The sequence below is a fragment of the Crocodylus siamensis genome, chromosome 1 (genome assembly GCF_052110815.1).
Source record: "Crocodylus siamensis isolate JL-2025a chromosome 1, ASM5211081v1, whole genome shotgun sequence".
NCBI lineage: Eukaryota > Metazoa > Chordata > Crocodylia > Crocodylidae > Crocodylus > Crocodylus siamensis.
Genome location: NC_143395.1, coordinates 15,268,359 through 15,284,025, shown reverse-complemented (window position 1 = coordinate 15,284,025; position 15,667 = coordinate 15,268,359). Strand labels below are relative to the sequence as shown.

The 15,667-nt window shown below is 41.6% G+C and overlaps 1 protein-coding gene across 11 annotated transcripts in view; it reads right to left on the bottom strand.

Annotated features, from left to right (window-relative positions):
- Positions 1 to 15,667, bottom strand: part of PUM2 (pumilio RNA binding family member 2) — a 112,575-nt gene that overhangs the window by 56,979 nt on the left and 39,929 nt on the right. For all 11 annotated transcript variants that reach the window (XM_090031701.1, XM_090031653.1, XM_090031696.1 and 8 more), the window contains 3 exons: positions 4,415 to 4,520; positions 3,874 to 4,061; positions 3,016 to 3,188 (listed from right to left, as the gene is read on the bottom strand). In XM_090031701.1, coding sequence (XP_089887827.1) covers positions 3,016 to 3,188; positions 3,874 to 4,061; positions 4,415 to 4,520 — 467 coding nt within the window. The remainder of the gene's footprint in view (positions 1 to 3,015; positions 3,189 to 3,873; positions 4,062 to 4,414; positions 4,521 to 15,667) is intronic.

The following is a 15,667-nucleotide window of genomic DNA, read 5'->3' as shown; positions in this document are numbered from 1 at the left end:
GGCACAGAGCGGGAAGGGGCCGCAGATGGCGGTGGAGGGGCTGGCTCACCGCCACTGCACACACTCCGGGGGGGGGGGGGGGGAATGGGAGGCATGTGCCCCCAGATTTGTATGTGGGGTGGGTGCAGGTTGCCTGCTGCAGGCTCAGGCTTCCTGCCCTGCTGCCCTCCCCCTGGGGGCCTCTGGGACCTGGTGGGCAAGACCCAGAGGGGCAAGGCAAAGCCAGGTGGGGAAGCTCGGTACCACCACCAGAAACCCTGTGCCACCATGGCGAAGCACCCCTGCCAACCTGACAGCAGCGAGGGGCACAACTCTGCACAGTCGCACCTGATGCTGCCAGGTGGGCATGGGGTGCTTTGCCACGGTGGTGTGGTGCTTGTGGCAGTGGCATAGGGCTTCCCTGCCCTGCGCTAGGTCTCGCCTGCTGGGCTGCAGAAGCCCTGGGGGTAGGGCAGCAGGGCATGGAGCCTAGGCCCACATCCGTTCCACCCCCCAACCTCTCCATGGGATCCACTCGGGACGTGCCACCCATGGGGGGAGAAGCCAAGCTCCATGCCCCATGCCACTACAGCTGACATTGCCTCCCACATGCAGCAGCTGGAGCTTAGGTACTGCTGCAGGGTGGCAGGGTGCTGTGGACTTGGGTCTGTGACCCCACAACTGGCAGCTGGGGGCCCCCTCCAGCAAGGCTGGGGGGTGAGAGACTATGGCTGGGGAGTGAAGGACACAAGCAGGGATAGGAGGCCTGTGGGTGGGAGTGAGGGCCAATGGCATAGGCAGGGCACCAGTGTATTAGGGCTGCTCAGCAACACAAAGCAGTGAGGGGCACAAACACAGCTGGACCCATATCCTGGTGAGCAAAGGGGGCAGGGAAAGTGCTGATTTTTCATGATAAAACACACCAACTCAAATGCCAAAAATGTATAGGTATTTAGAATTTATTTCATTGTAGTGGTAATATAGTAATATATTTCTTTATAGGCACTAGCAGGCTTCTAAATTGCTTTAAACTTGTAAATATATCAACAAAACATTGTGTTCAACTGATACCTACGTATATTGTGGCATTTCATGGATTTTAGGGATTTAAATAAGAGTATTCACTATTTTTATCAGAGAATTTGCAATTTTTCAACAGAGAAAACAAGGATCCCTGGTGATCAAAAGGTGAAAATCAAATTTTTGAGTGAAGGCAAGGATACTCTTAAGATCTATTTCTTTTAACAAACTGCTTAAAAATAGAGAATACATATCATCACTGAAGCACTAAAATAGTTGCACATTATGACAAATTTCTATATGTATTTAAGAATGCCTGGAACTTTTATCAGCTAGTAACTGAATCAGGATTCAAAAGTACATGTTAAAAAACCACCTACATTCCTTATTATTTGCTTGTAATATGTGGTATAAATAAAAGTAGGAGTCTAACCAAAATTATGCATTCGTTAAATAATTACACATTGAAACTTACAAAAACCAAACCAACAAGAAAATCCAGAGAGAGAATGAGAGATATTACAAGGACAAAAGGACAAACACTTTTTTATGAAATAGCTATATATATATATATATATATATATATATATATATATATATATACACACACACATATATACACACACACACATACACACACACACACACTTAAAATAGGTTTGCTCATTAGAGTGGTGCTCTTTGGTTGCTATAGTTAAAGTTGTGTCAATACTTCAATTATAAACCTCTATTTTGGAGGGACATAACTCCACTTCAAATTGACCACGTTAGACAGACTGCCATCTTTATTTCTTAAGAGGTTTACTGGCTTTGGATGCTTTTTTGCACTACTTTAACTCAAAATATATAATCTCTTTAAAGGATAGTTTGGCAGACATATAGTTTAATATTGTTATTGCTTCTGGTAAGGAAAAAACAGGACTAAAAATAAATTTATTCTGTATGTACAATATACAACATATGAAAATTTCTAAACCAAAGTGGTGCTTTTGATACAGTAGCATGCATCAGAAAAAATATATATCTTCGGGTTTTTATTCTGGCATAAAGTCAGGTAATTTACCTATCTAAAAGATTGAAAATAACCCTGGAAAAAAGAAAAAAAAAAGGATCCTCAGAACTTATATAAGTACTCATTTCTTAATCTTCCAAAATTGTAATTAAGGACCCCAAACATTTAAACGTTAAGGGGCAATTATAGATCAGTGGAAATAATTCCTTGAGTTTTGTGCACCCCCTTTCTTTTCCCTCTTGTATCAACATGTTTTTGAGCAGCAGCCTATATCCTAGCTTTCTGATTTAGTTTATCTTTGTATTCAAGACATTACATAGGTGATTAGATGCCAGGGTGATCATCCTCCTTCAAATAGCAAATGCTTGTGCCTCTATGCCTGGGACCAAAAATTCAAATGCCAAGTTTGGTCCTTCTCTTTCCAAGGCAAAGAAACAACAAAATAGCTAATGACAGTTACTTATCTAATAATCCGCATTCAAAATCGTGTTGACTAGTTCAGAAGAGAAATGCATTTTTTTCTCTTTGCTCAAATACAATAGCCTTTGTCGAAAAATTAATTCAGGTTTCCCACAGGGTATGCAATGTAAGGGTGCACTGCTCCATAGCAAAGGTAGACATTAAGTCAAAATTGTGTAGGGCTAGCTCCCTAAAGCAGGGAATCAAGTATAAAGAGTTAAGGTTAAAAAGAAAGTCAGAGGAAGAAGTTTAGTTTATAGTTTTGTTAACAGGGTGAAAACTTTCAGTCCCCTTTAACACATTTTACATACTACATTTTGCAGGTACTTTGAAGAAATACTAAGCTTAAAAAGTAAGATGAACTTACTCATCAGAAATGACACACAGGCTAATGACATTGTAAACGTGGCACAGCAGGAAGGGAGTATGTAAGGTAAGAAGAATCAACCTGCAGCTGGATAAATGCTGGAATTTGACACACAAACCAGAACTGTAATAATTCCTAGAGACATGCTTGTCTTCTTGAGAAACAGTTAAACGCTTACTTAAAATCTTTGCAATCGGCATCCATTCCATTTGGCAAACCTCTGCCATTTATTTTAGAAACATCCTCATCATCTCCTTGTTTAAGATCTCTGTTTTTGTCCTCCTCAAATGGAGAAGCCTTGCCTTTCTGATCTCCTTTCTCTGGTCCATCTGTTTCAGCATCTCTAGTGCCCTGAGGAAAAAGAATCTGTTTGATTCTGAATATTCAACAGAACACAAAGGAGCACCATCAGGTGGCCTAATTCTACACTATAGTGCATGTAAACAATACAAACATTTTGTTTTAAATGAAATTGCATCTGGTGAGTAACTTGATGGGTATCAACCATATGCAATTTAGAATTGCCAAAATATGAAAGGGAATGTCAGGATTTATAATGGAAGAGCTAACTCAACCTTAACTATAGCGGTGCTGGTAAAGTAGTAATGTCATGTTAGATTGCTAAAACTATTTAACATAGTTAAAAAAACCTTAGTTTTAGAACATAACCAATATGACGCTCTAGAATAAAGAATTCTGTATTTTAAAGCTAGTTGTTAATACCTTTAGCAGCAAAATCATTTACCCGGTACTATTTTTTCTACTTCAAATGGTTTTTTTTATTCAAACGTATTTGGTAGATAAACACGATAGTATCCCACAAGCTGTATATTCAAGATCTCTAAACTGTTTCTCACTAACCCCTTCATGTTAGACTCCTCCAAACAAAGAAACTGTGGGTAAGAACACTGTATTTCCTCAGCAGAAGGAGCACAAAGAGATGAGTAGACAAATGCAGTACAAAATTTAACTGTGTTAAAATAATATATGGATTACAGTAGGTAACTATGCAAATGTAAAGCATTATATTACTTACAAAAGCTCCCTTCCTAAATCGAGAATCCAATTTATCTGCTGGAGAGGAACTTAACACATATTCTACCATGCTCACGCCAAGGCCACCACTTTCTGATCGAGGAGACAATACAGCATTTACTTCACTGTTTCCATGAAAACCCTGTCCAGGCTTTCTCTGGACCATAATAGGCTGGGACATAGAGTGGTCTGTTTAAAATAAATTCATAAAATAAAAATTACTGAGTGGACTTTCACAGAGAAACTTACAAAGTTTTTAATTTCACATCACCAGAAGAGATAATAACGGTAATAACATGATAATGTCAGTTTTATTCTTGAAAGTTATAACTGAATACATTTAATAAAAATTCCAAACCTTAATTTTAAGGAGTTAATTGTTACTGGCATATCACTATAGCTCATTCAGTATGGATTTTTTTTTTAGTCTGGGTAAGGAAAAACAAGCTTAAAACTGAATGTATCCTAAGGTTCATAAAACTTTTCAGATAACATGTAGTTAGCAGAAATAATCTTTAATTGCATATAGATCAATGACTTACGAGGAGTTCCCCATGCAGTCTCTCTCCACTCATCACCAAGGAATATTCCTTTTTGTCCATCTTTTGCTGAATCATCAGGTTCCCAAAACTTTTTGGCAGGTAAAAGCTATTTGAAGAAGGGAAATTACTTTACTTCATTCAAAATGTTACTTTACTTTATGGATAACCAAAATTTTAAAACCATATGACAAAAGGGTTCTATTTTATAAGTAAAACAAAGTAGTCCAGTAATTTTGCAATATTACAATAAGTTTTGTAAGGAAATAAACTGTACTAAAATAACATTTAGAGAGTATCAAAAGATAGCATCTAGTTTTAGGAATGGATTCCTCAAGAAATGACAATCCACTGTACTGAAGACGTATGGTTATTCAGAGCACATACAGGATGCTGTGGGATCACAACGCTAACCCCACTGATGTTCCTCAAGGGTCAACCTAAAGAAATGCCACCCCTAAAACACAAAGTCAATCAAGCCATCTAATAAAAGGCCAAAACCTAGAGGTGGTTTTCATGAGATTGTATCTACACAGAAATGGACCAAGTTCTCAAACTTCAAAAAGTATTAACTATGTGATGGTTAGTTAAATGTCTCTAGGCAACTCCAACCCTGCCATATTTGAATGAGGGACCTAGAGATTAGAAACTTCGTACCAACTATTTTCTTTTAGCAGTGTGCTTTTCTCGAAGTTACTGAATTTTCTCACATAGAACACGTATTTTTCCCCACCCAACTGGGGTGTGTCTTAAGTGAGGAAAGCTTTCTTTGCTGGAAAAGCAGCATGCCTGGAGACGCTGTGTATACCATGCAGCTGCCACTTACCTCTGCTAAGCAAACGGAAGGGACAGTCTTCCGTTAACCCTCTCATAGCCCCAGCTACTGGCTCGGCACTGTAGCTGATGCCGGAAGCAATTACGCTGCTGGCAGTATCTCGATGAGACTTGTGAAGTGTAAGCAACACTCTATTTACAAGAAGTTATATAAAGAACTACTTACAGTAAAGAAGTAACAGTCTTGCTACTTCTCTTTGCGAGGGCCCTAACCTTGCGCGACAAAGAAAGTTCCCCTGGGAACGTATGTCCAGGAAGTTTGGCATCACAAGACAGTCTGGTGTACCAGGAAGTTCCTGATGACAGACTTTCTAGACATTATATGTTCCCAGGAGGATTTACTTTGTCACACAGCTGCCCATGACTCTGGAAAAATCTTTTCTGCTTTCCAAAAATAAGGTGCGCGTCTTATTCGGGTGTGCAATGTATGCAAGAAAGAAAGAGTATTACTTCTAAAGCTGGAAAAATCTTACTCCATTTCAATATTAGAACATCATGTTCTGTTCTGTCTTTCAGTAAAGTACTCATACTGCAGTATTATAGAAAGCAAACACTACATCCAACATTAAAATATATGTTTTCATTCCTAATAATTCTTTCTACCCTATTACATTGCTACTGATATTTATTATAGTGGTCAAAATAATGCACATTAAAGTCCTCAAGATACATTAAGAACAAGTTTGTCTTTATCTATACATGTGCAAAAATTACAAGGAAACACATAACACTCTGGTTTTGTAAAAGAATAATAAAAAACATCCTTCCTATGCAGCCAGCTTCAACAAGAGGAATGGGGAATGCTCTCAGTCCTGCAGACAGTCAGGATACCTTCCTGGGAGGAGAGCGTTGTACACGTCAACCACCATAGACTGAGGAATGCAAACAAGACAGATCTCTCCCACTTCTGGGCAACAACTGCCTTAGCCACAAAGCCACAGGGCAAAATGGATGTCCCACACTCCATTCCTTCAAGTACACCTAATATTCAGGCCCTAAGGAGACTCGGGTACAGAAGCACCTGGGATAGGTGATTCCTAGACAACAGTAAGCAGGAGCTTACACCGACATGTTCAAAATGCTACGTTTTCAACACACACAGATCAATTCTTGCTTAGAGCATATGCATTCTGGTGGGACTCTGCTGAAATGCCCAGTAGAGAAAAAGCAGATTCAGACTAAAAAGTAGTTACTTTATGTTTTTAATTCAGACCCAAGAGAGTCTTCTACAAAATTGTTAATGAAATGATATATCATAGAATCAGAGAAAATTAGGGCTGGAAGGGACCTCAGGAGGTCACATCTAGTCCAACCCTCTGCTCAAAGCAGGACCATCTTCAGCTAGATCACCCCAGCTAAGGTTTTGTCTAGCCAGGTCTTAAAAGCCTCTGAGGATGGAGAGCCTCTTTGGATAACCTGTTCCACTGTTTTACTACCCTCCTACTGAGAAAGGTTTTCCTAATATCTAACCTAAATTTGCTGCAACTTGAGACCATTACTTCTTGTTCTCTTATCTGCCACCACTGAAAACAGTCCAGCTCCATCCTCTTTGGAACCTCCCTTCAAGCAGCTGAAGGCTGCTATTAAATCCCACCTCAGTCTTCTCTTCCCAGGCTAAATAAAGTTCAGTTCCCCCCGTCTCATCTCAGAAGCAATGTGCCAGTTCATACCCATCCATGACAGTGCTCCAGTCATGTGAGCTCCCACCACCTCTCTGCTATGCCAATTTCATCATAGTTTCAAGACTGTGTGAGGACTTCCAATTCTTCCCGCTTGTTTCCCAGGCTCTGTGCATTCATGTACAGACACCTGAGGTAATCAGCCAATTGCCCTACTCTCCCAGGAAGGACGAGAAGGCCTCCTCTGCTGCCCCCTTCTGCTTGCACTTCCTCCAGATACAGTATCACAGGTCACTCACTTCCCCATTTACCTCAGTTGGTCTCCATTCCCTAGCAAACCTAGTTTAAAGCCTTCCTCACTAGGTTAACAAGCCTGTCTGTGATTCCCTCTTTTCGTGAGGTCGAACCTGTCTTCTCCTCCTGGAGCAACATCCCATGGTCAAAGACAAGCTGGTTACACCAACTGTGCAACCATGCATTTATCTTCAGGACGTGTCCATTCTTGCCCAGGCCCTTCCTCCTGACCGGAAGGATTGAGAATACGATCTGAGCCCTTGTCCCCTTCACCAATGCACCCACAGCCCTTGAACACTTTTGATCTGCTCAGGGTCTCCCCTGGCAGTATCACTGGTGCCCACATTGGTGAACAGCATGGAGTAGTCACAGGGCCAGATGAGTCTCAGTAATCCTTCCATAACATCTTGGATCTGCACTCTGGGCAAGCAGCAGATCTCCCCAAGACAAAAGGTCAGGCTGGCAAACGGATGCTTCCACACCCCTCGAAAGGAAGTCTCCAACCACCATGACTTGTCATTTCTTCTTGGTGGCAGTGGTCCTGATCCTTCCAAACTTGGGGAGGCCTGGCCTGTCCTCCTCCACCAACGGAACATGCTCATCCTGTTGCTAGGGCTCCATATCTGTTTTTCAGGTGAACTGCTGCAGATGCTTCCAGTTTCCACCTTCCTGGGAGTCCATGTCCTCTCTCCCTTCTCTAGTGCTGCCTTTTGGAGTCCTTCCTCCACAGCCTTAGAGGTCCTTTAGCATCCATTCAACGAAATTCTCATGGTGGAGGATGTTTTGGAGCCTTGTCACCTCCCCCTGTAGCCTTCTTGCCTGCTCCCTGAGGGATACCACAAGGAGGCACCACTCACATTTGGGCACTCCCACACCTGGCTGTCACAAAGCAACCTGCAAGCCAGTCTCCACAGTGCCAGAACAGGACCTGGGGGGAAGCCTCGACAGTGAGCAGTCCTGACGGGACAAGCACCTCACAGGTGCAAGCAGAGGCAGTGGCAGCAGCTCTGGCACCAAGACATCCTCCACTTATTTCTCTGGGTCTCTTAATCTGCCGCCACTCTCTTGCTGCTCTTCCAAGCAGATCTTCCCTAGTGAACTCACCTGTAAGCTGGCCTGTTTACTGCTCCATGGTCCAAAAGGTTCCTTTTCTCCTGCTTCATCTCAACAAAATGTAAAGGCTCCCCTTGAAAAAAGGGCAAACTGACCTGCGAACCGACCTTCCCAGAGCAGGATTGGGCGCCTGGTGCCTGGCTTCTCTCCTTCCCAGTGAACTGCTTTCAAACTAATTGCCCTGTTTACTGCCCCTGTTCGCTCACCAAGGGAACCCTTACTTGATCCCCTAAGAAGGCAATAACTGGAGTTAAAAGGAATGGCCTGCGATACTCAGATGATCAAACTTGATGATTTAGTGCTCCCATCTAACCTTAAAATATGAATCTATGGCTAGTTTTATGCCAGGTTTCTTTGAATACCTCAGTTTAGAGAAATAAAACATTTTCATAATTCTGCAAAACACCTTTCTTGAAGTACGGCACCCAAAACTGGACGCAGTACTCCAACTGTGGTCTGACCAATGCCACATGGAGGGGAAGTATAACATCCTTGGTTCTATTTGTCATGCCAAGCCAAGATCTTTTTCTTCTTATACAACAGTTCAATCTCATATTTCAACAGTTCAGCTTCCTGTGCTCCAATACATACTCTATACCTTAAGAGGCTGAAATGAACTGTTTGGAATTTGTACAGAGTTCCTAAATGAAAGAATTCTCCATTTAAATTTCACTTAACAGTGGGAGTGGAAGTATATAGAGGGCTCTCTAGACATTCAGGTACAGGCCATATAGTATCTGATGCGTGATCCACATAATCATGCCTCCTGCCAGCCTATACATGCACGGTAGGAGATGTGCTTGTGGGATCCAGCATCAGATCAAATCACGCTTTATTGCTGGTGCAGCACGAGTCCGGGATCATGATCCTAGGCTCCCCCAGTACCGAAGGCAAGTTCCTGTGCTGTGACTCCACAGCTGACAAGTTTCACAGCATACCATGTGCTGCCCCTGCTGCAAGCCTTGTCAGCTTAAAAAGGAGTGCAGCAGGTGATGTACCCCTAAAACTGAGCGCCTCAACAGCTGATGGGGATCCCAGCCACAGGGGAGGACCTGGCTACACGTTCAATTAATGGCATAAGAAAAAGCCACAAAGTTATCCCACATTTTTTGTGGAATAACTATGTAATTTATGCCTTCTTTTATCACACCATTAAGTAACTGAACATGCACCTGGGTCACAACAATGCCTGATTAACCAATTAATCAAGCCTTAAGTGTAATGTGTAGATGAGGCCTAGGTAGGAGATTTCCCTGCTTCAGGCGGAAGTTAACTTTCCTGATGTAGTTTAATTTTGCTTGCCAATGAGTATGGCATACATCAAATCTCTATTAAAATATTACGATTTAGTTAGAGCCTTTCAAAGAGAATGAACAACTCAAATGTTTATCAATTATTCCTTCTGTCATATCAGGAAGAAGAATGAAAGAGGAACAGCCTGTCCCTTTCACAAACATGCCAAACATCCTATTAAACCAGCTGTACAAGATAGAATCAAGAGTTTAAAACAGTTCTTACAGATTAAGGTAAAAAAGATCATTATGATCATCTTGACTGACCTCCCACATGACAAGCTTTTCACTGTATTTTCTGTATCTAATCCAATCATCTCTACTTGAAGAGAGGCTGTTTGTTGGGGTTTTTAAAAAAAGACATTCAGTACTGACTTACGGACTCCGTGTAATGGAAACAAAAAATTACCACATCCCTTGGTAAACTGGTTCAGTTTCATTACCCTTAACATTTAGAATCATGTTTTATTTTCAATTTCAGCATCAGTTTCCAGAGACTGCATCTTGCTATGCCTGTGATAGATTGAGTCATTTAGTACCAAATACCTTCTCCCAGCAGAAAGGCAATTTAATCGTAATCCATAAATCTCTAAATTACTCTTTAATCACCTAAATAGACTGAGCTTCTTCATTCTCATTTAAAGATTCAATATTCTTGTATCACTGCCCTGAAACATATGCATTTAATCCAACCTACTCCTTGACATGTTACACTAGAGCTGGATAGTATTCCAGAAGTTGTCTCATCACTACACAACTGCTTTTATCTTCCTTGCTCCTAACCATGAACTACATGATTTTCTTTTTGTAAGGTTTGGTTTAACCCTTGGAGATATGCTCTTCTAAACCTATTAATTGCTCGACTATTATTTTATAAACACACCTTCTCAACCAATGAGTGAATGCCCAAAATGTGTCACAAGAGGAAGACTCATAGAAGATACAGAAATTGGGGAAAAGCCTCCAAGATAAGACTAAGATATAAGACAAAAGAATGAGATTGTACAGGCAACTGAAGGTATAGTCAGCTTTCAGGTGACCAAAGCAGAAAGACAGCGGATCTTTTTCCAATGAAAACTTTTCTTTTGAGGCTGGCTTCTGACAGATTAAACCATCACAGTATTGCAAAACGTAAGTGGATCAAGAGCTCTTAGCTTTTAACTTGATGGTGTACAGTTCTGGGCCAGTGTGTATTAAACTTATGAATTAGCTAAATAAAGCTATTAAACCAAATATTGCTATGTGAAGAACTGCCAATAAGTGGTCATACTGAATGGCAAGATTAGTCTTGGGATATCCAACCCAGTCTTAAAATCATTAAATCTGTATTTTAGAACTTTTACAGCCTGACCGGTGAAAAGTGCAAATATGAAAATGGGAAGTGTTTAGGCTCAAGTGGATATGAAAAAAATAAACCGACTTAATTAAGAACATAAGCAGGAATCAGCTACATTTCATGAAAAATCAAATCTAGAAAATACTACATAAAGAAGAATACAACAGTGTCTTCATTAGGGACAGGGATATAGGTTGTAACTATGTTGGTCTAAGGACATAGAAAGGCAAGGTTCTTCGGGTAAATCTGATATCTTATTAGACCAACTCAAATAGCTGGAGAAAAATCTTCTTTGCAAGCTTTTGAGTAGGATAAGCAGCTGTATATTTTATCAGCATATTTATTCACATATTTAAGGACAATTACTAAGCCATAGTTTGCAAAATATGATAAACATAAGATTTCACACAGGTTTTTGGTTAAAAGGTACAAAACATTATTGAAGAATTAAAATTAGGACACAAGATTAAAAATTGTATTTTCTGCATTCATAAGAATCACGATTAAGTAGCACTGATGAGACCATATCTGGATTATTATAAATCTCAACCCTGTGGCCTTCAGCATCAAGAAAACAAGTTGGAGAGAGTTAACAAAAATAAAGAAAAATATAGCAGTACTAGGATGTTTAAGTGGGCAAAACAATTAGCGAGGAAAGGAAAAATGAAATTTAGAAAGAAAAATGCTTTAAGTTCCTAACAGCAAGACTTAATAACATCAAACTAAACCAGATAAAAGCATTTGAGAATAAACTACAAACACTTCACTACGTCTTATGGGTGATACAGGAGTAATTAATTCATTTCTGCAGGGAGTGGAACTTGATTACTACAAGGAGACAAAAAACAAAACCAGAATCAAAACCAGAATACCCTGCCATTTGATCCATCTTTCACAATTCCTTAGTCTTCTCAAGAAATGATAACATGAATCAATCCATTGAGCTGAATCAGCAAATGCAGAGTAAGATACTTTAAAATATACTGAAGATGCAATCCAAATGAAAGACAGGAGAGTTAAGAACCTATTAGAGAATTAGATAACATGATTCTAGTACTTATTACACTAGAAACTCTACTTTCATCCAAAATGCCCCCAAAAGTTTTCACTTTCATAGCTCAGCAGAAAATCACAGAAACAAATAAAATACCCTCAATAAAGATGTCTCCCTCAATCTGAGGCTACCATAAATCAATCAATAAGCTCAGCAATGACCTACTCCGTATATTAAAAAGGAACATTAACACTAAGACACAACAACTGGACTATCTCCCATGCCACCACTCCAAAGGGCCCTGTGCAAGTGTATAAACCGCAGCAGGTTCTACCTATGCTCCCAGTCAGGCATCACAACAAGGGGGTAGACAGCATTTTTGGGTAGCGGACCAGAATGACCCAGCTCACGTCAAAGACCAGCACCAGCACCTGGCCACTGCTACAACATAGCATGGCCAAAGTGTCCAGCAGCAGTGTGGGCAAAGCCCCCCACTGCCAAAGCATCCACTTTGTGGGTCCAATCCAGTGGCTCCACAGGCCAGACTGGGCCATGGACTGTAGGTTGCTGATCCCTGATGTAGGCATAATGCTGCTGCTTTTGTTTATTCAGGGAAAAAGAGCAGCCCTGCTTTTACTCCTAGATAGGGTAGCAGTTCCCTTGCTGCTAGCCAGGTATCTTGGGAAGGAGGTTCCTCCTGTCATTACTACTTTAAGTGGTGAGGGAGCCATGAGAGGCCATGCCAGGTCCTGGTATACCTGGGACCCTGTATCAAAGTAAAAACTGGCTGTAGCGATTAGAGGCACAACTACTAAATGATAAGAACCCTTCATTAAAAATCAGAAAACACATAAAACAATTTTAGCAGCAGTTTATTAGATCAGTAAGTATCAATCTGGAGAAAAATTCTCATTAACCAGAATATCAAATTTGGTAATTTTTTTTTCCAAATCCATAAATTGTGGCTTTCACAGAAAGACCACAACCCAAAAATAACTCAAGCAAATGAAGCTTAGATAGTACTGCTGTTTTAATGGTGAAAGCCAGTAACCAAACATCTTATAAGGCATATTGTTTAGCAGTTAAAACCTGAATTCTACATGCAGTCTCTGTGTTTAATACTTCGATGTGATTTTATAGATAAGCCCTAACACTGGTTTCTTTACATTCGCAGTCAACACTTAAGTAAAGTAATCTAGAATATGGCCAGTTTGCATTTTATATATCTAATATATATCTGCATCTAATATATCTATCTATATCACACACACACAACTTGCCCCCACAGAGCTCAACCTGCCCTCCCAGTATGCCATCAAGTCCCAGGAAGAACCTGGTGCCATCCCTGGTGCAGCTCCAGGAGCGGCAGACGCCACCTGCCTGCAGCCACTAGGCTGCATCATGCCCCAAACCCCCTGGCACAGCACAGCCCAGCAGCTGCAGGCAGGCAGCATCCGCTGCAACCTGGGGCTGCAGCAGGCTCTCCTCAGTGCTCAGGACAGGCCGCAGCAATGCAAGGGGGGCTGCTGCCACCCCAAAATGTGCTTTAGCTCCCCCCCCACCTGCCCTCCCCAGCACTGACACCAAGTGTGGGCTGCCCAGGGGGCGCGGGCCCCCAGATCTACACACAGGATAACAGGAGGTTGCTCCTGCTGCCTGGGGCCAGTGGTGGCAGCAGTGTTCCTGGCGCTGGGCACAGGGTTTAAAAGATTAAATCTTTTGTGAAATAAAATCTGGTTAATCTGTCACTCTGAGGGGATTAATACTGAGGACTGATTATCCATGAGCTATTAACAGAAGTCAGACATTTTCATCCGTTTGCAAAATGCATTTTGCATGATACTGAGAGACAGTAATTTAACATTCATAATGAAGCAATATATAAAAATTCTGAGTGCAAACATTATGCCTTCTGGCTTACTATCTAAGAACTGTATGATTATACAGATACTTATGTAAATTTGTTTCTACAAAAATTCAGAGCTTGCTACCTACAAATTAGGAATTATATTATTATACGTAAAATAATTTAAGATGTGTCAAACGCAGCCAGCAGAACCCTTCCTTCAGCCTACTAGGCTCTTTGACAGGCCCATTGGGCCATGGTTGTTGGCAGCAGCCGGGGGTAGGGAGGAGGCGGCGGCTTTTCCAACAGCCCTGCTGGCTCTGCCACCCTGGATTTCACTTGGGGCAGGGATGAGTTTGACACTCCTGATTTAAGATTTTTGTTTTGGATTTAGATGGCCTTATTGCAAAATGGAATGATTGATCACCCAACTCTAAGCCAAGAAAAGATGAATGTATGCAGTGCTTTGTGTGCATCAGTTTGCTTGACAAGCACTAGATGTGCACCGATAATATCAGTCCCATATTGGATCGGCACTGATACAGGGAAAAATCGACAGTATTGGTAATTGGCTTTTTTTGGCTGATGCAGCCGATAATGTTGTTGATAATTGCTCCATCCATGCACGGGGCCAGGAGCACAGCCTGGTGGCTTGAAGAGCAGCATCTGTTGTGGGGGAAAGGAAGGGCCGTGGGAGGGACAGATCAAGGGCTCTGCAGTGAGGGAGTGGGGCTGGGGCAGGCATTGCACAGCTAGGGCAGGAGGGGTGCAGGATTGGAGCTCGTCCAGGAGGCAGAGGGAGGGGGCTCCTGCTGCTACAGCACCCTGGGAGGGCACTGAGGGGGGAGGGAAACATGCGCTCCAGGGTCTTTGCAAGGGCAAACTGCCCCTGTGGACTGGACTCATCCCAGCAGGGGGCTGGATTAAGCTGTGCTCAGGGCAGGAGGTGGCATGCTGGGAAGGGGGCTACAGTGAATTTTGGGGTGGCTGTAGGCCTCCAGGTTCCCTCCCAGTGTCACTGCCACCTGCCCCAAGCACAGCCCAGCCCAAAAAAATCTCTATTGGTGTACCCCTAACAGGCACTATGGAGGGCACAGGTCTGTACCTTAAATTGACTAATTGTGAGAAGCAAATTCCATTGTGATTTTGTGTGTGAGAGCATTTGGAAGTGACTAGTTGTACTTTAATAAGAGATAATGAATTAGTCAAAACACCTTGTGTGGAAGTCAACAGGATGCCAGTGGGGATTCGACTAATAAGAAAGAGCAAAGTGATAATTTAATCCAGTGATTAATTAACAAGATTTCACTATACAATGTATCCTCACATCTGTCGGTCTTCACATGAATATATCTTAGTACAATTTGCATCTGCCTGCCTTGACTTGGCTTGTTGAATACATCCCAAGTGGATGATAGTCCAGCCACAGTTTTGTTTGTCTTCAGTGATCTGGCACTTTAACTGACCCAACACGAAGAGCTGATAGTTTCAAAACCGCAGCAGCTAAACTGCCAGATATAAGAGCCTGAAGTAACTTTCTAAATCTTAAGCAGTGAAATTTGAAAACATTTAAAAATACATTTAATCTTTTAAAAATAGGAAACATCTTTAATGAAATTAAGAATAGCAAGACAAAGGCTGTTTGAGACAGAACACAAAAACTCACCTAAACTTGGCTCAGCTGTCACTTGACCAGTCTTATTTGCATTATTTGAACTGGAGCGAGTTGGGTTTCCACACTTAATACCTGATCACTGGAACTTTTAACATTGTAGTACTGGAACTCTTAACACTATTCCATCATCTTTTTTTTTTTAGATTCTACCTCATTAACATCAGTGAAGAGACTGTAACTGCACCTCCCAATTATAAAAGTACCATTAACTCATTCTAGATTGCAGACCCACTAGTGACTTGACTAGCAGAAT